The 24,265-nt window shown below is 41.9% G+C and overlaps 1 protein-coding gene across 2 annotated transcripts; it reads left to right on the top strand.

The window, feature by feature from the left end:
* The first annotated feature begins 604 nt into the window (after positions 1-604).
* Positions 605-24,226, top strand: fzd3a (frizzled class receptor 3a). Of its 2 annotated transcripts, none has more exons than XM_044170406.1 (9): positions 605-761; positions 1,897-2,500; positions 14,550-14,746; positions 15,843-16,305; positions 16,404-16,703; positions 16,934-17,185; positions 20,576-20,724; positions 22,607-22,864; positions 22,968-24,226. In XM_044170406.1, exons 2-9 carry the CDS (start codon positions 2,300-2,302, stop codon positions 23,224-23,226), a joined length of 2,079 nt encoding a protein of 692 aa, XP_044026341.1. In that variant the 5' UTR covers positions 605-761; positions 1,897-2,299; the 3' UTR covers positions 23,227-24,226. The 2 variants fall into 2 exon arrangements, with proteins under 2 accessions (XP_044026341.1, XP_044026340.1); XM_044170405.1 differs by having other exon boundaries at positions 22,415-22,864.
* Positions 24,227-24,265: the final 39 nt, after the last annotated feature.

The raw sequence follows: 24,265 nt of genomic DNA, 5'->3' as shown, positions 1-24,265 counted from the left end.
TAGGTAGTTTAATCTATGTCAGTGCACTGTATGTTATAAGTTCATTATATGTTATTATGTACAATGTTAATCTGTAAAATAACTAACTATAACTGACTAATAAATGTAGAGGAGTGAAAAGTACAATATTTACCTCTGAAATTTAGGGGAGTAGATTTATATAGCAGCACAAATGGAAATACTCAAGAAAAGTAATTAATTTTGAGGTACTTCTATTGAGGTACCGCAAAATTACGTACAGTATAAAATCTAGTTGTTGTCTAGCTATCTTGTTGAATGTGTAATGTTTAAATAAACCCTCACACTTTAATTTGCTGTAACGACAATTTTTTACCAGTAAGGTAGTAATAAAGTCAAAATAAAACTGCGTCACCATCTCACTACATGTTTAATTTACAGACACAATAATATGTTTAGTGTTGGGTTTTGGTTCATTTGTTACTTCAGTGTTTTTCTGGCTAAAATGTAATGCTCTTTGTCCTGTACATCCATTTTAACCACGGTGTCTAGCGTTTCGGTGCGTTCGTTGATGAGGCTTTTATTTTTATAGTTCTGACTGGAAGCCATTTTTAAAATCTCGCGGGCTTGACGCTCGGCAGAGAGGAGGGACAGAAGGGGGGAGGAGGACAGAGGAGGAGGACAGGAGGAGACGAGAGGAGACGAGAGGAGGGTGCTGGTAGAGGGACATTCACTCATTGTTACCAACTCGAGGAGCGGCGGAGACCCCGTCGCTACACGTGAATTTTCGGCACAGCATTCAGGTAAAGTTGCCTTTAATTTAACCAGTTTAGCTTACATTTAAGTTATAACCGGAGTGTTTCTCATGAACAGCCACCTCCGTTGCCGCCCGGCTCGTTGCGGTGAATTATAACACCGGTACGCAGGCTACATTTGCCACGGTTACTATCATTTAGGATGAACTAACCGTCATCTTTTGTCTCGTCTGCGTTGCTTGACATTTCTATCTGTTTTCAGCCATTTTTCTGTAATGTGTCAGTTAACAGTGGGCAGAGACAAACAAACAACCGCGACGAGCCACCCGGTTACGTTAGTTAGCTACACTCACATTTATGAGGAGCAATTAATTTATGAATTCCCTGCTAGGAGCCATAGGAGGAGCCCGTTAACACTGACGCACAGGTAGGCTAACGGACGCGCTAATATCGGATTTACAATAATCAGCCTTTAAAATACAGCCGGGCTTGTTTGACATTTGGGTTAAGTAGACACAGGTGTACAAGAAAGTATTATTTGTGTTTTGCTGTCAGTGGATGGAAAGGTGTTTGCGTTGTTATGGGTGCGTACTGTCATGTAAATGTAGTTAACAATTTCCGTTATGAAAAAACGGCAAAATTAAAAAAAACTGGAAAAAAAAGCTGTAATAACTGTTTCTGAACTGTGGCGTTAGTTAAAAAAAAAAAAAAAAAAGCTTATACCACTAAAATTACACCAGTACCAGAAATAGTAACATACCACAAATTTATGATTAATCACATCAATAAACTACCACAAAAACCTGTAAATACTCACGTAAATGTTTAAATATAGTAATGATTTGGATATTTAGCCTGAATGTGAATGTGTTGCTGTTATTCTTAGTCCCTAGTATGATATATTGGCTGTTTTAATTAATTCTGTTAATGTTATCATTCATCTACACAAACCACCCACCACAGTTTGTGACCTGAAAAGCAATTACCAACCCTCTTGAAGCCTTTTGTGTGTTTTTCAGTTGAAGTCTGTAATTTCTCAAATTTTCAAAAAAAAAAAAAAACACACACACACACACACAAAAACAACCTGGGATGCCATTTTCAACACATACTAGAGATAACCTGCTACTGTTGATACCAAATATATATATATTTTTTTAAATGTTGTGCTGTTATTTTTCAGATCGCAGGCTGAACGCCATCTCCATCAGTGATTGTCATCGACATTTTCTCCAAAGCATCACGCTGTCCGTCACGGCAGGACAGGGAGGAGTGTGAGTCGTTCGGTCACAGCACAGCATCTCTCAGGTGATGGAGGTCTTGTGACGCACTGCTGCCGCTGACTGGAATCCGCACAGTGATGGATGCAGCCAGCTTCAACCATGGTCCTATTGGATTACGCTCCCAGACGGTTTCTCTGTGAGCTGAAGAGGAGGAAGAGACTACCAGACAGTCCTGGACACTCCTTAAGCCTTGTGATTTCCCTTTCCTGGTGAATGGGCCAGACGCTAACCGGGCTTAACCCCTCTTCCTAACCAGCCGTGGGCCACCTGGGTCTTTCTTCTCTCCTGCTGTACGGACCAGTCATGGATCTCCTGTGGGTGCTGTCGGTGTCCATGTTGACGGTGTGTGTTGCCATCCCCATGGATGCGGCGGCGGGGAGCCACAGTATGTTCACCTGTGAGCCCATCACCCTGCGCATGTGCCAGGGGCTGCCCTACAACTCCACCTTCATGCCCAACATACTGAACCATTACGACCAGCAAACTGCCGCCCTCGCCATGGAGGTACAGTACACTGCTGACGTGTAAAAAGCTTTGCTCTTTAAAGCTCCAGTTTGTGTTACTCCAAAATGAGATTGTGGGGGAGAGAACAGATATTTGCTGATATTTTGTGCTGATAATCAATACCTTTTGAAACACATTTAGACCATAAAAAAACCCTTTTTTTATTTTTTATTCTAGGAAATTAAAATATCTTTGCAATTTATGGATTAACCTTTTATGAGAGGTGAAAAACATAACTGATAAAAGTACAAATATCTGCCCTATATTAATTAGCCCACTATTATTGTTAATTGGTCTATTTATAGCTGTGGATTTGGGACACAAATTGGTAATTTCCTGTACCTGATCAAAGTTTTTTTTTTTTTTTTTTAATTGTAGTATGTCACATTTTGAGTGATGTAATTTAATATTTGAGTCATATATGCTAAAAGGCAGAGAGGATTTCAGGTCCTTTCTGTTTTGAGCAGTTTTTACATCACCATTGTCTTTTGTCAAATTTATTCACAATGTATTGTGTGTTATTCAGAAGTGTTAGCCAGTTGTGTGGCAGTGGCCCGTATTCCCTCCCAAAACTGAACTTTTGTATGGAAAATAGAATATTACATTTTTTTACACTGTGGCCTTTTCTGTTTCGTTCTCTGTTTCATTTCCACTTTCTTCCCGACACTGACCTTTTCTCAGCATTTCCCCTGGTTCTTTCTTCTGAAACAGTTCATAGACAAAAGATTAATTATCACCTATTTTGATAATTGATTAATTGTTTTAGTCATTGCTTCTAAAATGTGAGGATTTTCTGTTTTTTTGTTTTATATAATTTTAAATAGAATAGCTTTGGCTTTTGGACTGTTGTTCGGGCAAAACAAGACATTTGAATATGTCACCTTGGGTTCTGAGAAATTGTGACGGACAAAGTAAACATTTCTGCTAGATATTGATTTGAGCTTACTATTGTTTTAATTGATTTATGGGTTGGGAATACAAACAGGTAATGGCCTGTATAAAATGGGCTTTCACCTGAACAAAGTAATTACAACACATCCCATTTTGAGAGAAGTCGTTTTATATTTTGTCGTTTTATAATTTTCATCTATCACCTTTGTCTTAGAAGTGGTTAAAAATGTACTGGGTTTTATTCAACAGTGTCAAAGTGCCCCAAAAATGGATCTTCTGGAGAAAACGAGGTTAATATGGAAGATAGCATACTGTTTTTAATGTGACCTTTTCTCTTGTTTTTTTCCTCTCAATGTCCCTCCCACTTTGTTCCTGTCTTTGACCCTTTCCAAACATTTTCCTCTGGTCCAATCACATTGTTGTGGCCATACAGAAGTGAAATTGACACACATCAGCAGACACACACACACACACAGTTATTTTTATAAACAGAGTGAGGCACACAAACAACATTTCTATCTACATGTATGTATTGTCAGGTCAGGACAGGGGTTAGTGATATAATTAGTCTTCCTCACATGTTGATAAGTGGTTCATTGTGTCTGATGCACTGCCTGCCCCATGGACATCAGTAGCCTAGATAGTTATCACCACGGCTAACTGTGTATGTGCTTAGAGTTGGTAATATCAAAGTGCTAGCCTACTTTAATTTGGCTCCTTTAGCTCCGGGGACTGGGAGTGTATTACCAAAACATTAAGCAGAAAATTAAGTTTTAATATTTGTCCCTGGGGGCCATGAGAACAGTGCATTATTAAACGCCACTGATTTAACAGGGCATGTTGTCCTAAAATAGTTTCTGGCCGCACATCTGGCATGTTGACAGACAGCGATTTTACCACAACATGTAGGGACTCTTCACATCATTTGTTGGGCACCAAATCCATTTTACATAACAGGCTTTTGAGCAGTTAGTACAACTTAGCCTGGGAGTGAAGATACTAGAGGTCGACCGATAGTGGATTTCTTAAAGGCCGTTATGATAACGATAGTTTGGAGGAGGAAAAAGCTGATAGCCGATTAATCATCTAAGTCAAAGCAATAAATACCTGAATATATAAATAAGTACATCTGGACCCATGTCTTTCAATACATGGCCCCTTAATAATCACTAACAACAAGGCTCCAGCAGACAACAACAAACACACAAGAATTTGAAGCCCACCACAGTGTATTATACAGTCAGTGCTCAATACAAAACCCACAGTTCAACTAACAATGAATGAGTCTTTATCTCAACAAAAAACTCCCCTTCGGGATCCCAGGAAGCAAACAAAAATACCCGATTTGAGACTCAATACAACCGCTGACCATCGAAAATAAACCCAACGTCTCACGACTTGTTCAACCTCTAGAAGATACCAAACTGTTCTCTGTTTCAGCTGATGGATTAAAGCGCTAATGTTAAGTCCATGTTTTATTGTTTCTGCCCCTTAGATTATCAGTAGATTTACCAGCCACAGGATCTGACTGTTGTGGCTGCGTTATCCTCTTTGAAACGATGAGTTAGGCATTTAAACACAATCATGGAGCAGATGCATCGCCTCGTTAAGTTAATCCCATCCTTTATATAGGCTGATCCCTCTGGAAGCTCAATCTATCGAGCAATTACTGGCCAAACTGCACCAAAACATTAAATTGAGTGCTCTGTTGACTGAACTTATCTGCCTGTGTGTGTGTGTGTGTGTGTGTGTGTGTATGTATCAGTCCATCCATCTATATTTATCTCAATTTATTCATTCTAAGCATCATGTTCCCATTGGCTCTCGCTCCCTCTCACTTTTACCCTTCGACACCCGCCCCGCCCCGCCTCCGCCCGGCACAGCGATGATGTCCATGTGTGGAGCCCTGCAGACCATCTGTGCCTGCTCCACTTGGCTGTACTCAGCACAGACACATTGATTGAGAGAGACACGGCGAGATGGAGGGCAGGAGGAGTGTGCCACGAAAATCCAGGGTTATGTAACCTCTGAACATGGCCTGCCCGACAGTGGGAGCACACAGCGTTGCATCACATCGCACCACATCACAGCTGCACTCGCATTTGGAAAAGATGCAAACACTCCCACCTCTCCCGCCTCGCCTGCTGCTCATACTCACGCTGTGTCATTTCTTGTCATTGCTGAAATATTCACTCTCATCTTCTGGGTTTAGTGACTCTGCCATGTTGTTTTTCTTGATCACACACACAGAGCGATTTTTGATGGATGGATTTTTTTTTTAAGAAAATACATTTTGTTTTTTAGGCCAGGTTAGCTTTTTATGCCTAATCACAGTGTGTGGGTTGCAGTGAACAGAGAGAGGCACTTCTGGCTTAGACGCTGTTCACTTTGATTGGTCATGGATCCACAATTAAGTCTCTTTTAGTGCTCAGAAATGCTTCTTGGGTTTGGAAAACACATGGAAACCCAATAGGTTCCAAATAAGGAAGACTACGCCTCTGTTTGGCTCTCGTTTTCCAGATAACTCACCCTAGATCCAGTTCATGGGAGAATTCAAAGCCCATAAGATGTTGAGGGCAGCCAAATGAGAATTGTCAGTTGATTTTAAAGGGAATTAGGTCCGCTGAATAGCCATGATAATGATGATGAATGCCTTGTACCGTGGAGAAACTGGGAGTTGGACGAGAACCAACGACTGCCGTTCTTGCAGTTTTTGTTTAAACCCCCTGAAGTGGTGTCTGTCTGAATTTCTTTTTTCTTGTCTCGCTTTTCAAGGTCTTTTCAAGGTTTTTGTTTCTTGGGAAGTTGGCGCAATTTGTCATGATATCGTTATAAACTTTCCTGTTGCTTTATCTTTATCTTGTGAGATGTATCGGTAATATTTCTAAAACTACCATCTAGTGATGTTCACTTTACCATATTTCATCTAAGGCTGGTGCTCACTGGTGACACATGATTGTTTGGTGTATGAAAAAATGCACTGCAAACCACATTAGCAGTCTGGATTTACACAGGGACAAAAGGCAGGTTTTTTTACTTTATTGCACAAATACACATTTTATGGTTGTCTGAACAGGAAACAACACAAACAAGAGGATTTCTAAAAACAGGATTTTCTGTTTCGGTGTTCATCCTCGATCAGTCAGTCAGTCATCGCTGACCGCTGAATGACCCCGCAACTGAAGTGGGACAGCGGCCTTGGGGCTGGGAATCGGCTATTTCTGTGCCACAATGATACTGTGCCACAGTCTCATAAGATAAGTGGGAGTGTGGCGGATTTTACTGGCATTACAAAAAGAAAAAAAAAAACAACAGATAGATACACCCCGTAGCTACAGGATGAATGTGAAGCCGTGTGGGTTCATCACAGTAAATCAGTTCAGCTGGTATAAACTGTCCTTGGCATCCAAAGCAGATGGCATTTGGTTGACAACTCAGTGATGATGTACAGTATGAGACCAGGACTGCTCTTTCTTTAATGGAGGTTTTTAATACATCCTCTGCTATTGGATTTACATATCCTTTTTAAGGAATTTTTTTTTATTGTAAAGTGGCAAATTCTGACATTTTTTTTAAACTGTCCCATTGCTTTGCCTTTAGAGAAACAATATTTCTAAGAACTACAGTGTAGTGATGTTCACATTAAGGATGGCGCTTAGGATACTATATCTTCAAATGAATTATTGAATGTTTGTATTTTTGTATAGTGGAAAATTCCCGCCTTGTGATTTATTGTACAGCTAGTAGAAGAAATCTGCAGTGCAGAAAATGTTTCCTGAGCTTTGGACCAAAGCATACCATTCCAGATATCTTGCAATAGCGAAAGATTTGCCTATGTTAAAAGGAAAAATGGCTCCTTTTTCTCATGTGGTAGGCTTCTCAGGTATTTAGCAGGACAAAGAAATGATGCTCTCAAGAGGTGGACAGGTTGATGGAAGTGATTTCCAGAAAGGTTGGAGGCATGTGACTGTCATGTTAAAAGTAATGAGAACAGGGATTGCTTCAATGTTTCTTCAAGGCCAGATGGGACAAGCGAGGGTCTGGGCCAACAGAAGATGTTAATTAAATTAGATCGATAACATGGCTTGTTTACATGAAGCCAAAGCCAAGCCAGCAAATCATTTTTAATGTCTGCAAGATAATAAAAAAAAAGTTAATGTTTTCTTGGTGGAAATTGTGTGTCTTAGCTTTCCATGGTATTTGTCGCGTTTTGTATGAAGGATGGGCAGTGACACAAAGAGTAATCAATGGTCTGTTTTTAATCTGCTCAGTCCCACTTACACTCATTTCCTCCTCCTTTCAGGTCGTTAAATCAGCCTCTTGTCTCAGGTTTACAACACATTCAGATAAACTGTGTCATGTTACAGCTGCTGTGTAGAATAACCCAGATACTCCACCCATGCTATGTGAATGGGTTTGTAAAGGAGAAGGGTGTGTGTGTGTGTGTGTTTCTGTAAAATGCTGATAAAGCTCTCTGATGGCTGAAGTCTGTTAAAATGTGCTGCAGTGAACTAAAAATTTAGTACAACATTTAACATGCTTATTGTGTTAGCTAGTAAAGATGTATCCCAGCTAAGCACACAGACACAACATGGTCTGATAAATCCTACCCAGCGTGACCCAGGCTATAAAAGAGCCTCTTGTTTTATTTAATGTCCAACACTGTGTTTATTGGCAGTGGACTGAAAGAGAAGCACATCCAGAGAGCAAGTCGCTGGTCCACAACAGCCTTTCTGTGTGTGTGTGTGTGTGTGTGTGTGTGTGTGTGTGTGTGTACACAGACATTACACATTGTCAGAGCGCAAGGTTTTCAAACATTTCTTAGCGGTGAATGACACGGCCGACTCGGTCGACCCATCCCTTCCCTTCCCTCTCCCCCAACTCTCTCACCCCCAATCTCTTTTGTCCTCCCCTCCCCCTACGCAGGGCTCACCCGTTGCCCAGGAAACAGTCCCAATTGTGCTGTTAACAAAGGGAGCAGAGGCTTTCTTGCCTCCCGGGAGGTGGTCCCCTCCGCCCCGCACCCTGACCTCCTCGAACCCTGCTCTCCTCCCTCTTCCTCCTCCTCCTCCACCTCCTCTCTGGTGATGCATCACTTGTCGCCATGGCGTTGAGCATGGAAATTTGGAGAATTGGAATGGCAGCAGAGGAGAAAGGAGGATAAGGGGGGGGACAAGAAAATGCAGGAGGGAAAGGGGCTGAAGGAGGGAAGGGGGGTGATGGGAAGAGAGGTGACTGGGAGGTATTTATAAAAGCACAAATCAACACAGACCAGTTGGCCACGGTGGGCTTCTTTGTCAGCAATTCATCAGTCACAGCATCTTAGCAGCTGACTCGTAGCCCTCATTAAAAACTAATTACTTTAGCATTTGGAAGGTACATACAGCCACCCTTGGATGCACTTCATTGGACTAGGCCATATTAATATTTAATATCACGACAATCTTGATCTGATTCAAAACATGCTGGATAATCTCATTAATGTATGGAGGTGAAACTAAGGTCAAGGCTGTTTTTCTTATTTCTTCAAAGGCTGACGGTTTGGAGATTAGAGGTTTTCGCCTGACAAAAATATGCAGAAATATACAAAATCGCATGTTAAGTAAATAAACTTATGTTGACCTCATTGAACTGCATGGTAATCATTTAAATTAATAATCCCTAGTTTTTTCCTCTGACTTAAGCGTTTACTCTATACTCTAAGACCACTGGTTTTTGGTCTCTGGGCACCGCTGATATTTGCCATTTAATCAGAGATGATTTACATCCGCAGGAATGCAACCAGGTCGATGCAATTACAATAAATGAGTGCCAGTGCCGTACACTACAGAATTGTATCTTTAACCCCAGATCAGTCATGTCTTTTTCCACGAAAGACATTTTGACATGTCACTGTATGAAAAGCACAGGTGTAATTACTAAAATGAATGTGGCTGAATTCCATTTAGCTGCTTGAGTTTCAGGGTCCTGGTATTCATGCTGCCTCGCTGTCACACTGTCATGGCTTACTGAGACACTTGAATAGAACAGAGCCGTAATTAGTAACATCTGTAATTTTTCCTACTATGACAAGTTAAAATGTCTGCTGTGAAAAAGGACTATTGATGTCTTCTTGAAATTATTATTTTTATTTTATTAACGAAATATATCAAATTACCAACATTGTGAATCTCTTGCTGTCTTAAATTTACTGAATCCATAGTCTGAGTCCAATATGATTAAACTGAGAATAGCTACGACATCGAATGACTAAGCTATTTGGTTGGTGGAACGTGTTGTTAGAGTAAAGTCCAGTCAAGAAGTCCAGAGTCTGGTGATATTGTATATCGCTACACTTATTTTTCATCGAGATAATTGTGACAATTTTAGTTTCTTCTTTGAGATCGGAATAAACCTTTGGGATACGAGTGTCAATTGTGTTGCATATGTTGTAAGCAAGACAACTTCTTGTCGCTATTACAGCAGAAAGCTGCGCTCTGTCAGAAGGGTCCTCTGTTTCAGTGTCTTCCTTCAGGAACTCTTGTTCAGCTGAGTCCGGGGTCTGACTTGGGCCTTGTTGATTTTTTTTTCAGGAAACAGTTCTCACTCCTGCAACGCCCTGTGCACCATCCATGCCATCCCATAGACAATTCATTGTGATATAAATTTGAGATAATATTGCACAGCACTATTTTATTTTAGAAATTGAATTTAAAATAGAAATATCTGTCTGTTATGTTTTGAAGAACACTAACTACATATACCCCCCTTGGTGGATGGTTTGAATCCTTCATTCACTCCCAGAATCCACTGCTTTTCTAACTGACATATCTGTCTGTGTGCAAGCCTGCTATTTCCAGTGTGGCATATTATTCCACATTTTCAGAGATCAAAAATCACCTAACAAACTCTCATGAATACGTAATGACTGTAGCAGCGGGATTGAAATTACATTAGCATACCACCCTCCCAGGCCTGCACTATTCGACAGAGTTGTGTATTACACACTTGATTCTCCTTACATGGCTGGCTCTGGGGTGGAAAGTGCCATGACAAACCCCTGGCCATTCATCGGACCAGTGGTTCACCAGCTGTTACCAGTGTGGCCATTAACATCAAATCCCCATGGAGAGTGTAGAGGCTCCGCAGGGCCTCAAGATGTTGGTGTTTGGAGTTGTTTGAGCTGCTGACTGCGTGGGTAAAACTGTGACCAGCCATATGTCCCATCCACCACCAGTTCAGTCCTGCCCACACTGGTTCACATGATGTTATAAAATGGCTGAATGGAGATACTGAAGAGATGGAGGAGGGGTAAGAAGGGTAGGAAAGGGATGGACCATGGAGGAGTATAAAAATAGAAAAATAGGAAGCATAATGAATAGGAAGAAGGATGAATATGAAGTGAAGTGAAGTGAGTTTTTTTCCCTAGTAGATCATCACCCCTTGTAGCCTATATATTTATTCAACCGTTTCCCATGGCATCTCAGTTTGTAGAACAGTACAGTGTAGGACATTGTGTTCTGTGGAGCATATCAGTAGCCTGCGGGAATCAAAACAGTAGAGTAGCGAAGATGCAAGCTCACTTTAGCTGCATTAGATCATGTCTGAGAGGTTAACCAACGCTGACAGGGCACCACTGATGAAGTAATAGATGTCACAGGACCTCACACTAGCAACAAAAAGCAAAGGGAGTCACAGGGAGGATCATCAGTACAGTAGCAGCTATTACCCAGTTCTGGCAGGGTGGGGTGGGGTGAAATTCAGGATTTTCTGCTTTTCTATGTTATTTCTCCGGAGACTGACTGTCCAATAACATACTCCAGTTTGCTTTCTCTCTGTTTCTTTGACCCATTTGTGCCTTACAATAGCTGTAATGTAATCTTATACAAGTATTTCATTTAAAGAGTATTCATTGTGAATTGTGTTTTTATAATAATTGGATCAAGCCTTTTCAGTGCTTCTATAATAGCTGTAAATTTGCAGGATCCTACTAACCACAGCTCTGTCAATCCATGTCTACAGGACTGGGATGTCTGTTTCCTTTGATGAAGTTTGGGTTTCTGTAGGTGTTCAGGTGTTATGGCCTTGGTTTGTTTGGCCTCTCTGCTCAGACTAAATAGGAGATTGTATATCAGAATCAGAATCAGAAATACTTTATTGATCCCCGAAGGGAAACTCTTTGTTACAGCAGTATAGTATTTCTCTATACATGTCTACTTTTATTCATGTCAAACTGCTGTTGTTGATGTCAAGAGTGAAACACTTCCTGACCAGTAAATATACAGGTAATCACAATGTATATCACTGATGGATTATTATATGGATTAAATTTACGATTAGTCGATTAATGGATTCGTTGATTGACAGAAAATTAATCAGCCTTTTATGATTACATTTTTTTTATATATAAAGCAAAAATGCCCAAACTTGACTGTTTTTAGCTTCTCAAATGTGATAATTTTGTCTATGATATTAAACGGAGTATTTTTAAGTTTAGGAATGTTGGTCAGACAAAACAAAATGTCAGCCTGGACTTTGTAAAATTGTGATGGACATTATTCACTACTTTCTGACATTTAACAATTAATCAATAAATACAGAAAATAATTAATAATAATAATAATAATTAATAATAATAATAATAAAATTCATTTATAATTAAAATAATTGTTGCTGACAGCCCTAGTAAGCTGTAAGAAATCAGCTAGAGGTTTTGAGACATTGGTACCATTTGGCAAAAACTATAAATATCTTTAAAACAATTTGTTGGGGTTTATTGGAAAAATAATTGAAATTAAAATTGGACTTTTGGGAGAAAGCTGACAGCCAGTGAAGAGAAAACTTTAATGTTTTAAAGACTCAGGTTAGATTCTGTTTGCTGCAGGGCTGGCTGCCCACACTGTTGGAAGACATTATAAAGCACTGTGTGATTGATGGCGTACATCTGCGGTAAAAGAACCATCTCAAGTCGGATCACTCTCATAGCAGTTATGTTTATGCTTCCTAGATAACTCTGGCTCTTAGTATGCTATGAGTGCTTATGTTATTATGTCATCGTACAGTGGTGCTCAATGAAACGTGATAACTCCATTTGTACAGAAATGACACGATCGACTGGTTGATTGATCTCAGTTATGACAGGCGTGTAAGTCACCTAAATTGATCCTCTGCATTTTAGAGTGCATATGAATTCCCTGCTGTGTTCAGACTTACGTAATGAATTCTTTGTGTGAACATAAATCCTCGTCATCACCCATCCATCCCTGATCTCTCACAGTTGAAGTGACTAACCAGTCTGAGTACCTCAATGCCCGTCTGTCAGTCTCATGATTGCTTTCTGTCTCCTCCACAGTAGCTTAATGTCGTCTTGCTAGAAAAGTGATATGAACAAGGCGATGACAAAAGCTGCATGGATGTGGCTGCTTTGTGCTTTAAGGGCCAAGCCTAACACCCATTATAATCCTTTTTACATAAAGATATCCCATGTGGGTGGCAGGCAAACATGCTGTCAGGAGAAGGACATGTACTGATGTTGTAGACATATGGTGGGAACACATTACATTAATCTGTTCAAATCTGGTTGCAGTTAAGGTGGCAAACAATTGAGATGATCGGAGGAAAATGCTGCAACACTGGTTCTCTAAAATGATTTATTGCTGCATTCTGAGCTAGAAAATGTTCCTAGGACAGCAAGATGCTGCAGACATTTTTCATTTTTAAGGATATGTACTGTGTACTATGTATTAAATGTAGGATTAAAGGGTTGTGTTTTGTGTTTCATCTGTTTAATCCATGTTCAGTCTAAATGACCAGTTTGTTATACAACAGCGGCCTCTAACTTTAATTTCATGCTTCAGTTTAAAAAAAAAAATCCAATCTTGAGAATTCTTGGTATGTTACTCAGATGTGTTGTATTTTTTTACGCTTACATCTGAGTCAGAAAAGAACAAAGACTCACTGGTCCATGTAAACTGAGCCTTATATGTTTCTGTATAAACTACTCAGTGTAATAATCACCCCAGCTGCTCCTCCTTTGACTCTGTCAGTGTAGCAGCTTTTGAATGTGGCAAAATGGCCTCCTTAATTCAACAATATCATTCTTAAAGAGGCATGAAAAATATACAGTTTGGCCAGGCTTTATATGTTCCCAGCAAACCTTCAACAAACATCAGTGGACAGTGTGCATGTCCTTCTCTCCATTTAATTCCCTCTGAAGAAGCAGAACAAACTGTGTGACTTGTTTAAACCACAGTGAGACATCCTCCTTAATATCCACCCCTCTAACAAACACAGGGACAAATTGCCCCCTGCCTGTCTTCTCCTCGTTCCTCTCTTCCCCCTCCCTGTCCCTGTCTGTCATACAGACTTCTGTCTTTAAATTTGGGGGGAGGGTGGGTAGCATGTGTCTGACTGACTTGGGTGTGGCTGGAGGCCTTCCTGTAACACACACAAACACAGAGGTGTATGCAAATTCATGCATACAGAAACATGTAACCATGGGCTCTTGGACACATGGATTTGTATATAAGCTTTCCCACTCACTCATTCACACACACACTCCTCTAGGCATTTGCATATTAACAACATGCCCCGCAGATGCTTCCTGCACTCACAACGCCTCTTGGCTCAGTTTATATGTGTGAGAACATTATTGCGCTGGTACGTGGGTGTGTTAGCATGTAAATAATATACTTCCGTTGGTACTTTGGCTGGTGTGTGTGTGTGTGTGTGTGTGTGTGTGTGTGTGTGTGAGTTTATGCACATTACCACAGTGTGTCAGTCAGTCACAGCGTGGTCCTCCCTGTAACACAAAGGCCCTGTCAAGAGCAGCCCTGTGTGTGTGTGTGTGTGGTGGGGGTTGCCCAGCTTGTTGTGCTCCCCTATCTGGAGGTTGGAGAGAGGAGATGGAGGAAGGGGGAGTTTAAAATCACGGGGGTGGAGGGGATTATTAGGAAAGAGGCCAGAGTTGTTTTTATGGACTCATCTCCAGAAACCGTCAGAGACATGCTCCATTGATCTCTTTGTGCCTCTCTTTGGCCATCATTGTGAAGTTGGAGTAACACTCTGGCTTGGGACTATGGTGTTATCATCTTAAACTATTTCAAATAAACAAGTTATTATTTTGTGCTGGTGTGTTTTACGTACACTTAAAATTCTTTCTCTCTGTCTCTACCTGCAGCCGTTCCATCCCATGGTGAACCTACAGTGCTCTTCAGAGCTCAGGATGTTCCTGTGCGCGCTCTACGCCCCGGTGTGTACCGAGTACGGGCGGATGACTCTGCCCTGTCGCCGCCTCTGTCTGCAGGCCAAGAGCGACTGCTACAAACTAATGGACATGTTTGGCGTCAGCTGGCCGCAGGAGATGGACTGTAACAGGTTGGTACAACAGCAATAATTCTTTTCCTCTGGATTTATGTCAGCGGTAACAACCCTGCTGCCTCAGTAATTTAAGCAGATTTTCCTTTTGTGAGAGGAGTAATAGTGCAGCAGCAGACCAGCAAGCATATACAAGTCATTGATTTTGATGACCACAGAAATGAAGAGGTGTAGAAGAATACCATGCTTTTGAGAAGCTTCGACATCTGATTTTGAGAACTGGCTGCTAAACAATTAAATGTATTTCAAACTTTGTTGTCCCAGAGGGTAAATTAGTTTTGCAGCCAGATAATTGAATCAGTCGACCACACATCAAATTACAAACATCAGAAGCCACACAGTAAACAGACATAGCCAACACAGTATTGCAGTACCAAAAACAGTTTGCCTTCACACAATGAAACCTTGAAGACAAACGGTGAGTAACGTTTTTTTTAAATTATCACTAAGAAACAGAAAAAGTAAACATTTTATAAGAGTTGTTTTTCCTGTTAACCCAACCTCAGGCACCTGGCAGACATATAACATACACTTGCAAGCACATTAATAATTTTCAGAAAAAGAAGGCAGATTTTTTTTTCATGAAAACTTTTCTCAGAATATTGAGATGATAATCTCGTTAATTTTAACATTTTTTCCTCAAGTGAATGCATTACACTTCTGTAGCTTTCTACTATGCTGCTTTGTCTTTTTTAATAGAGAAAAAAATACCCAAAGAATACTTACTTCTGTGGAACTGCATGATGGAGTCCAGAACAAATTTATTATTATTATTATTTAAGTATATCTTATCTTATATAATCTATATGCATTCAGCTGCTTGACAACGCAGTGATAAATTAACTTTGAAAATAAAGACAGTAAATGCTCACTAGAATGGATTATCTGTCTCATACAAGTCTCTGCAAGTTGAACTCCTTTATACTGTACTGATATGACCTGTAATCACCAGTTGCCTGGAAGGTAGAAAAATGTATTCATCAATCTTAAAACGCTATGAAGTGTTTTTGGAACTGGTTGGCAGTATATGTAATCTGTTGTTAAAGGCTTGACAGCAGAAATTACCCTGAGTTCATCATCCCTCATCTCCTCCCAGGTTCCCAGACTGTGACGAGCCATACCCCCGTCCTGTAGACCTCCTGTCCAGCTCAGACACAACCGAAACCCCCGCCTCCGTCCAGCGGGACTACGGCTTCTGGTGTCCAAGAGAACTGAAAATCGACCCCGAGCTGGGCTACTCCTTCATGGGGGTCCGCGACTGCTCTCCCCCCTGTCCCAACATGTACTTCACACGTGAGGAGCTGATGTTCGCCCGCTACTTCATCGGGGTGGTGTCCATCGTCTGTCTGTCCGCCACCCTCTTCACCTTCCTGACTTTCCTCATCGACGTGTCACGCTTCCGCTACCCAGAGCGTCCTATTATATTCTATGCCGTGTGCTACATGATGGTGTCCCTGGTGTTCTTCCTGGGGTTTCTGTTGGAGGACAAAGTTTCCTGTAACGCAGCGAGTCCTGGGAGGTTTAGGGCTTCAACGGTGACCCAAGGCTCCCATAATAAGGTAAGAAAGTCTTTCCTTGACTTTGTATTTTTTGCTGGTTTTGTACTGCCTTGATATAGGTATTGATCCCCCACCTGTACATTCTCTTTCTGTCCCAGGCCTGCACCCTTCTCTTCATGGTGCTTTATTTCTTCACCATGGCCGGCAGTGTCTGGTGGGTCATTCTGACCATCACCTGGTTCCTGGCTGCTGTTCCCAAGTGGGGCAGTGAGGCAATAGAGAAGAAGGCCCTCCTCTTCCACGCTTGTGCCTGGGGCATCCCTGGTGTCCTCACGGTTACCCTGCTCGCCATGAACAAGATCGAAGGAGACAGTGTCAGTGGTGTTTGCTTTGTAGGGATGTACAATTTGACGGCTCTGCGTTGGTTCCTGCTGGCCCCACTGGGAGTGGACGTAGTGGTGAGGAAGAGTATTACAGAATAAGAGATACTGTAAAAACATACAGTGGTATCTACTTTACAAACAGATATTTTTAATACTTAATACTTTTGTGATTTAGGAAATGAACAAATGAAAGCATACCATTCAGCAAAGAGACAGGCTGTCAGCTCTGACACGTTTTTACCCCATGATCTGTTATACAGGATGACAGAAAACCATGACCCCATCCCTCTCTCATATCATCCCAGGTTGGTGTGGCACTGCTGCTGGCAGGCATAGCGGCACTAAACCGAGTCCGCATGGAGATTCCACTGGAGAAGGAGAACCAGGAGAAACTGGTGAAGTTCATGATTCGTATCGCCGTGTTCTCTGTGCTCTACCTGGTCCCTCTGCTGGCCGTTCTGGCCTGCTACCTTTATGAGAACAGCTACCGAGCCATCTGGGAGACGACCTGGATCCAGGAGAAGTGTCGAGACTACCATATCCCCTGCCCCTACCAGGTAATATACCTGACTCTGTTATGCTAAAGGAGCTGTGCATTGTATTTTAACATTAATCAATAATTTGTCTAATAATTCGCAGTATAATTTGGTACCTCCACATTGAGGTTTTCATGAAATCTGCTTAAGGCACAAAGCAAAAAATGTTTTTACTTGCAAGTTGAAAATATATATTTTTAGTTTCTTTGTTACAGGCTAATAATAGCTGAGCTTGTCTGCATGCATATTTGCTGTCATCTGGTGCTGTCGTGAGATCTTACCCTCTTCTTTAAAACAAATGCGCAGTAGGGATGGAGGACAAGTAAATATCTCTCCTTTTTTGACAGAAGGAAACTTAAAATACAACACATACATGTAGCATCTGTAATTACATTTAGATTCTATCTAACGCAATATGGTCATTACATACTACTTATTACACGTGTAAACAGAATATTTGTGTGTATGTAATTATTGCAATATAAAATTTTGGTGTTGCTGTATGCAAACATAATATCCCATAATCTGGAAAAACCCAGATGAACCCTCACTACTACTTAAGAAACCCATATAAAGTCACTTGGAGGTGCTGATAGTAGCTGAGATACTGATGCATTTATTCATTGATGTTCATCACAGTTTGCACGGATGTTGGTGCTCATTAAATGTACAACTGGGACTTTTGCAAGGAAGCTAGAACAGGTAACAGCTGTGAGACGGCTGATAACCAGATGCGTTTGCATACAGAGACATTAGAGAGCAATATACCCAGATTGTGTGTCCTGAATATGACTGGCTACTGTGTGCATTTAAACACAATGTCCAACACAGACCAAGGTGCACACACACTCACGCTCAGTCATGTTAGAGACAATCTAGTGATAACTCTCCTGCTGCTCGTCGTCAGTAGCTCCGTTTCTTCACAGAGCTGCAGTAGCCTCCAGCATCAGTACACACACTGCATGCCACCTGATCGAGCTGGTAATAATTCAGTCAGCTCTCTGCAGGTACGCAGTGGTGCAGACTAATAGCTTGTGCTTGTGTTATTTTGTCAAGTCTAAGTCCTACCTTATCAGCGATTCAGTATTCTGTAGCAGTAATAGCGGCTGTCTGGTATTTTTTTTCTTTAGTTAATATCTTAATCTGGATCTCAGCCAGACACTTTGACTTAACTGCTGCTGTCTAACTAATTGTAAAATAGGTGATGACATTTGGTTTCATTTGTTTGCTGCACTAGACACAGGTACTCAACTCATTTGACCTGTAGAAATGACCTGAAATAGTTCAAATTTTTATTTATATAGCACTTTTTTAAAACCCACAGTTACAAATTGCTTCACATACAGGATAAAATGCACATACAAATACAAGTATACACACACACACACATAGAAACAGGGAACTGATAAAAGGCCTTGATCAGATGATCAGAGTGGTCGACAGTTAGAATAGGGGCTCAACACCTCTGCTATATATGCAGGGGCCAGGCCATGCAAGGCCTTGTACGGAATTAGTAACATTTTGAAGTCAATTCTGTGTTTTACTGAAAGCCAAATAAGGGAGGCAAGAATTGGTGCGACCGCCGACTAGTTTTTGTTAGTGGGGTTGAATTGCGATGATATAAAGTTACAGCTGTGTGAGAAGAAAGAGCATTGAATAAGATCAGAGTCGTGCTCTTAATCTGTCACGTAAACACTGCATTGTGTGAGAGAGCAGTGCAGTAATCTGGTGTGTGTGAGCGAGTTTCTGCTGGAGAGGACGGGGTCAGTGGGGTCGAGCTGCACCACATCATAGTTACTGCACATCTGAACGCAAGCTGCAAGCTGAGTGCTGTGCTGTTATCATACACTATACAACAGTGTACTGTCGAGATGCTTCTAGGTGTAAAATCACACAAAGATTCAACTTTCCACCCCACCCCCAACCCTGCTGTGTTCATGAAAGCACACACGTATAGTATGCATTCACAAACACACACACACACACACACACACACACACACACAGACTGTCAATAATGTGCATCAATAGATAGCTTAGAGTCAAAGTGCCTTACTATATTTATCTTAAAAGCCCTACCCTGAGGCTCGGACCTCCACTCTGCTGAACTGCTCCTGAGTGATGCTCGACTCTTCCTCTCCACAGCACACCCACACGGAGTCAGTCAGAGTGGTGACTGACTCAAGCCACAAGAGATTGGTCAAAGGAACATGAGACGAAGGCTGCGCTCAGTCTTACAACTAATTTTAGGCTAGGCTTTAATAAACTACATGCAACTATTTGGCCTCTGAGTTTGATAGTGGAGCCTTAAGCTGCTGTGTAGATGCAGCAGAACGTAGGACACAGTCACTAATGAGGATGTTGGTTGTAGTCATTCAGTCTCTTATCGCTCTGCTGTAATGAGTGTATCTGTGGATCGCTGAGCCTCGGGGCGCTCCGCCTGGCCCACTCATAATGAGGCCATCATGACTACATCTGTGTGTGACTGCATGAGTGTGTATGTGTGTGTGTGTGTGTGTGTGAAGCAGAAAGAGAGACAAGGAGAGAGTAGGAGATAATGTTTCTGTGGCTCACTGGATGCCAGTTGTAGTGCTGTTGCTATGGCAGAAAGCAGCAGTGCATGCACTCGGCACAGCGTCGTCCTGCTCTTGTCTTCTATACAACTGAAAGACCTCTGAAATATTGTTTCAGAACTCTAAACATAAACTTATAAGTTTGTTCACATTGTTTTCATATTTAATGCTTTAAAGTGATTTTTTTTTTATCCACAGTGACTTACAATCACCCTAATCTTAAATTCACTCATTACCACAAATATGATCAACCATTAGACAAAAATCACATTTGTTAGGTTTTCCTCCACCGTAAAAATGTCAAATTCTTGAGTAAACACTGGCTATTTTGTCATTTGAGGATACTGATGTGGAACATTTCAAACACACACATATTACAACAGAAACCTCAAGTCTGTTGAGCCTTATCCTGCAGTGTTCAACGCTGTTATGACATTCTTCCTAATACCACAGAATGACCGTGGAAGTGATAAGAAAATAAAGAGAATTACGATGAAGGGCAGCAACAGAAAATATGCTTTCTTTTCAAGCAAATGCATAGTGGTAATCAGCTGCCATGTCAGAGATAGATGACTGTAGTGTGTTGGCTGCTGTGGTGTTTATGCCTCCAGCAAAGATGTCAGTGATGATATAGAGTAGAAACACACATACACACACGCACACACACACACACTCGCATACACACTCCTACCTTCAGGCCTAACTCCTCCCAAGTCTAACAAACACACTCACTCGCAGTGATTGATTGATTTTTCACACACACAAATCTATCTGTCTCAAACAGTAACCACATCCTCTGTGTGTGTGTGTTTGTGTGTGTGTGTGTGTGTGTCCTATAGGTGGAGCGTACTAGTCGTCCTGACCTGGTCTTGTTCCTGATCAAGTACCTGATGATGCTGATCGTAGGAATCCCCTCGGTGTTCTGGGTGGGCAGTAAGAAGACCTGCTTCGAGTGGGCCAGCTTCTTCCACGGCAAGAGACGCAAAGAGTACGTACTTTATACAGTGATGGTGTTTTCAGGATGTTTTCTGTCTCTACGCTGCGCAATCTACTGGCACAGCTTTACAGAAATTGGTTTTAAATATATGATGCTAAATATTTTAGTGGCAAACTAAACTCTTTAAAACATCTTTAAAAAGGTTTCTTACTTAAGTTTTGGCCCAGTATTTTGAACTCAAGCAGAATGAAAATAATTTCATTTCTATGTAGTGATAATTCAATTAAAAAAGATACCATTAGGAATGAAAACAATTTTAAGCAGAAAAAAAGAATAGTGTGCATAAAATACATAAAATAACTCAATAATAGATATGCAATGTGTAGACAGTTGTTGTTTGATATGTAGTTGTCATTTAATCTATTTTGATAACTTATCATCATTTATTCATTCATTTCTGAATAAAATCGACTCTGCTGATGAGCCAAGGTAGTTAAAGGTCCAGTGTGTAGGATTTAGTGCCATCTAGTGGTGAAATTGACTCGTGAAAGACGCAAAAGGCCCAATCTAGAGCCACTATTTGGTTTGTCCGTTCTGGGCTACTGTAGAAACATGGCGGGGCGACCATGTGGAAGGGGACCCGCTCCCTCTGTAGATAAAAACAACTTATTCTAAGGTAATGAAAACACGCCGATTCTTATTTTCAGGCTATTGTACACTAATGAAATACTTTACACATACTTAAATATTATATTCCATTTCTGCCAATAGCTCCTCCTACATGTTACACACTGGACCTTTAAAACAAGAATACAAGTCTTTGCTAATACTATTGGATTGAAAGAATTTGTCTGTCTTCCATTGCTTCTGATATCACAACTTAGTCATGAGGTTCAGTATCCATGGCTTCAGTGCAACCAAAAAAGGATTTGGTACTATGGGGCAATGGCCCAATAGCCTAATGGTTAATGCACATACCACATAACCGCAACATCCAGTTTGATTACGCCGTGTCACACCCCTCTCTCCCCGTGTTTCCTGTCTCTCTACACTGTTGGCTTTCAAATAAAGGTGCTAGATCTTTAAATCTTTAAAAAGAAATATATGGTACTACGGGTTTAGTTTGATATATACTACTGATATGACCATAAACATGGACTAGTAGCAAGCAAACGTGGATTAAACAACGCTGCTATCAAATTCTTCCAAAAATCAGCTCTACAAGTATTCAACACGTAAATCAGGCCTCGAGGAAACACCCAATTCTTATTTGGTGAGAAACAGTGAATGTAACAGTTTGTTTGCAAAAGACTCAACAGGATGTTGAGCTGTGGGTTTGGGCTTCTTTGTAAAACCAGACGTTATTGCCTATATATGACGTCATGAAATCTGATGTGGACAATCTATTAAAAAATATTGAAAGGAAACAAACAGGCTCATTGAAGATATTCAGATTGTGTGTGTATATTTTCTGTCACCGACCAATGAGGAGACGTTTAGGATAAACATGATATTGCTTTCAGGGGAGCTGAGCTCAAACACTGTCCACTGTGCTTTTCTACACATCTGCATGCGTATGATGCTCGTTTGACATTTAAAAGGTGCTTCCAGCCCAGAATGTGTTCAGATGAGTAGAGTTGTAGCGCTGTGTGTGTGTGTGTGTGTGTGTGTAGATGTGTGTGTGGCTTGGTGGTGAACACAGGCCCTTCTCTGCACTCGCTCCCCTCCCCTCCAAACTCAGAGCATTAACCCGCTCTCCCACCGCCTGCTCCACACACTCCTCCATCCTCTTCTACCACACTCACCACCCCGCAACCTTCCCCCTCTCCCTCCCCACCCTCCTGCGCCTCTCCATGCCCTCCCTGCCCCCAATCTCCTCCTCTTCCTCCTCCTCCACCACTCCCTCCCTGCCCTCCTCCTTCCCCCGCTGCAGCGGGATGGTCAACGAGAGCCGACAGGTGCTCCAGGAGCCCGACTTCGCCCAGCTCCTGCTCAGGGACCCCAACACGCCCATCGTGAGGAAGTCACGGGGCACGTCCACCCAGGGGACCTCCACCCACGCCTCATCTACCCACCTGGCCATGTTGGACGAACCGCCCAGCGCCAGCACCAGCCGGGCCGGCTCGGTCCGCAGCTCACGCTCCAAGATGAGCAGCTACCACAGCAGCTTGCACCGCTCCCGGGACGGCAGGTGGGTCTCGTATCTTTCGGATGTGGCCACAGCGCTGTTTTGCGCTGCATTCGTCTACAGAAAGTCCTGCTCCTGATGCTGCTGTTGTTTTCCTTCCTCCCAGATACACAGCCTCCAGTTTCCGGGCCACAGACGACCGGCTGCCCTACGGAAGCATGCCTCGCCTCAACGACCAATCGCAGTCCAGACACTGCAGCACCAATCGCCTGGACAGCCTATCGCGGCACGGCTCCACCCAGCTACTGGAGAGCCAGTCGCGGCACAGCAGCGTCAGGGACCTTAGCAGCGCCACCCAAGTTGTTCTCGGTGTCCCTGGAAACGGGATCCACAGGGTCCTGGAGGAAGACGGAGCTACAGCCTGAACAGGAATGGAACTGTAATCTCGTTTTGCTGGATACTTCTGAAGAAGATGTGACAGGACGGGTAGAAGTGAACATAGGAAAGATGACTTTTCTTTCTTTTTCTAGAAAGTTAAAGAATGTGTGAGGATCCACAGTAAGCGTGACAGGATGCAGAGTAGCAGCCGCTGTGGGATCCACTCCTGTTGAATTTGGGAGCTCAGAGCTGAAGCACACAGTGATGCTCCAGTTTACTGACGAAGTTAGCTAGAATAGGCCACATCCAGCCAAATTCAGAGGACTGAGTGTGGATTGATGCCTTATAATGTCCTCTCAGCTTTACTCGCCCTGATCCCAAAAACCGAAGTTCAAAATGATTTTTGGCCAGTTTACAGAACTACGATGGTTTTGTGGTCCTGTGGTCCTGATGGTGACCTGTGGATAGCCAGTACTGGAAAATGACGACAGAGCTTCACTGTTGGACCTACGTTAGAGCCAGTCAAGAACAAAATGTGACCAACACAGACAGACTGCACTGGATTGTTTTTTTTGTTTTTTTACTTGTGCTGTACTTGTTTGTATAAAAGGACTCTGAATGATGGATGTTAGACATTACAAGCTTTCTCTTCTAGTCTGCTTTTTAGCTCTCGGGAGGGAAGCAGGGTATTGTTTTGTTTTTTTGTTTTACCTGCTACATTTGAACTATTTTGCACCTCTTCAGCTCTTCACCTTATTTATAAAGGCAATTCTTTCACACCCAATTTAAAACTCCACATGAAAAGGTAACAAAACCACTTCTGGGAAACGCTCTCTACAAATACTGTACATGACTCCGCTTCACTGTAATGATGTATGTAATGATAAGAAGAGCAATGTCTGGATGCCAAAATTCAAGGGCTGAAATACTGGAAAAAAGCTGAGACCCATTTCCTGCCTTATGACTGTGTGTTCAGACAGAACGCTGAGTGAATTTTACAGGTGGCGTGATTACATACAAAGTCAATGGAAGAGTGAAAGAACTGGAGTTTCTGGTGACTTATGAGTTTAGTCAGAGAATGAGCGG

Source organism: Siniperca chuatsi, linkage group LG16 (genome assembly GCF_020085105.1).
Source record: "Siniperca chuatsi isolate FFG_IHB_CAS linkage group LG16, ASM2008510v1, whole genome shotgun sequence".
Taxonomy (NCBI): domain Eukaryota; kingdom Metazoa; phylum Chordata; class Actinopteri; order Centrarchiformes; family Sinipercidae; genus Siniperca; species Siniperca chuatsi.
This window is presented reverse-complemented; position numbering and strand designations above follow the sequence as displayed.

Excerpts from the sequence above, each read along its gene's own strand:
- fzd3a (XM_044170405.1), top strand. The coding sequence starts at position 2,300 with ATGGATCTCCTGTGGGTGCTGTCGGTGTCCATGTTGACGGTGTGTGTT. Across the intron at positions 14,747-15,842 it reads CAGGAGATGGACTGTAACAG|GTTCCCAGACTGTGACGAGC; the intron begins GTTGGTACAACA and ends ATCTCCTCCCAG. Across the intron at positions 22,865-22,967 it reads CACCGCTCCCGGGACGGCAG|ATACACAGCCTCCAGTTTCC; the intron begins GTGGGTCTCGTA and ends CCTTCCTCCCAG.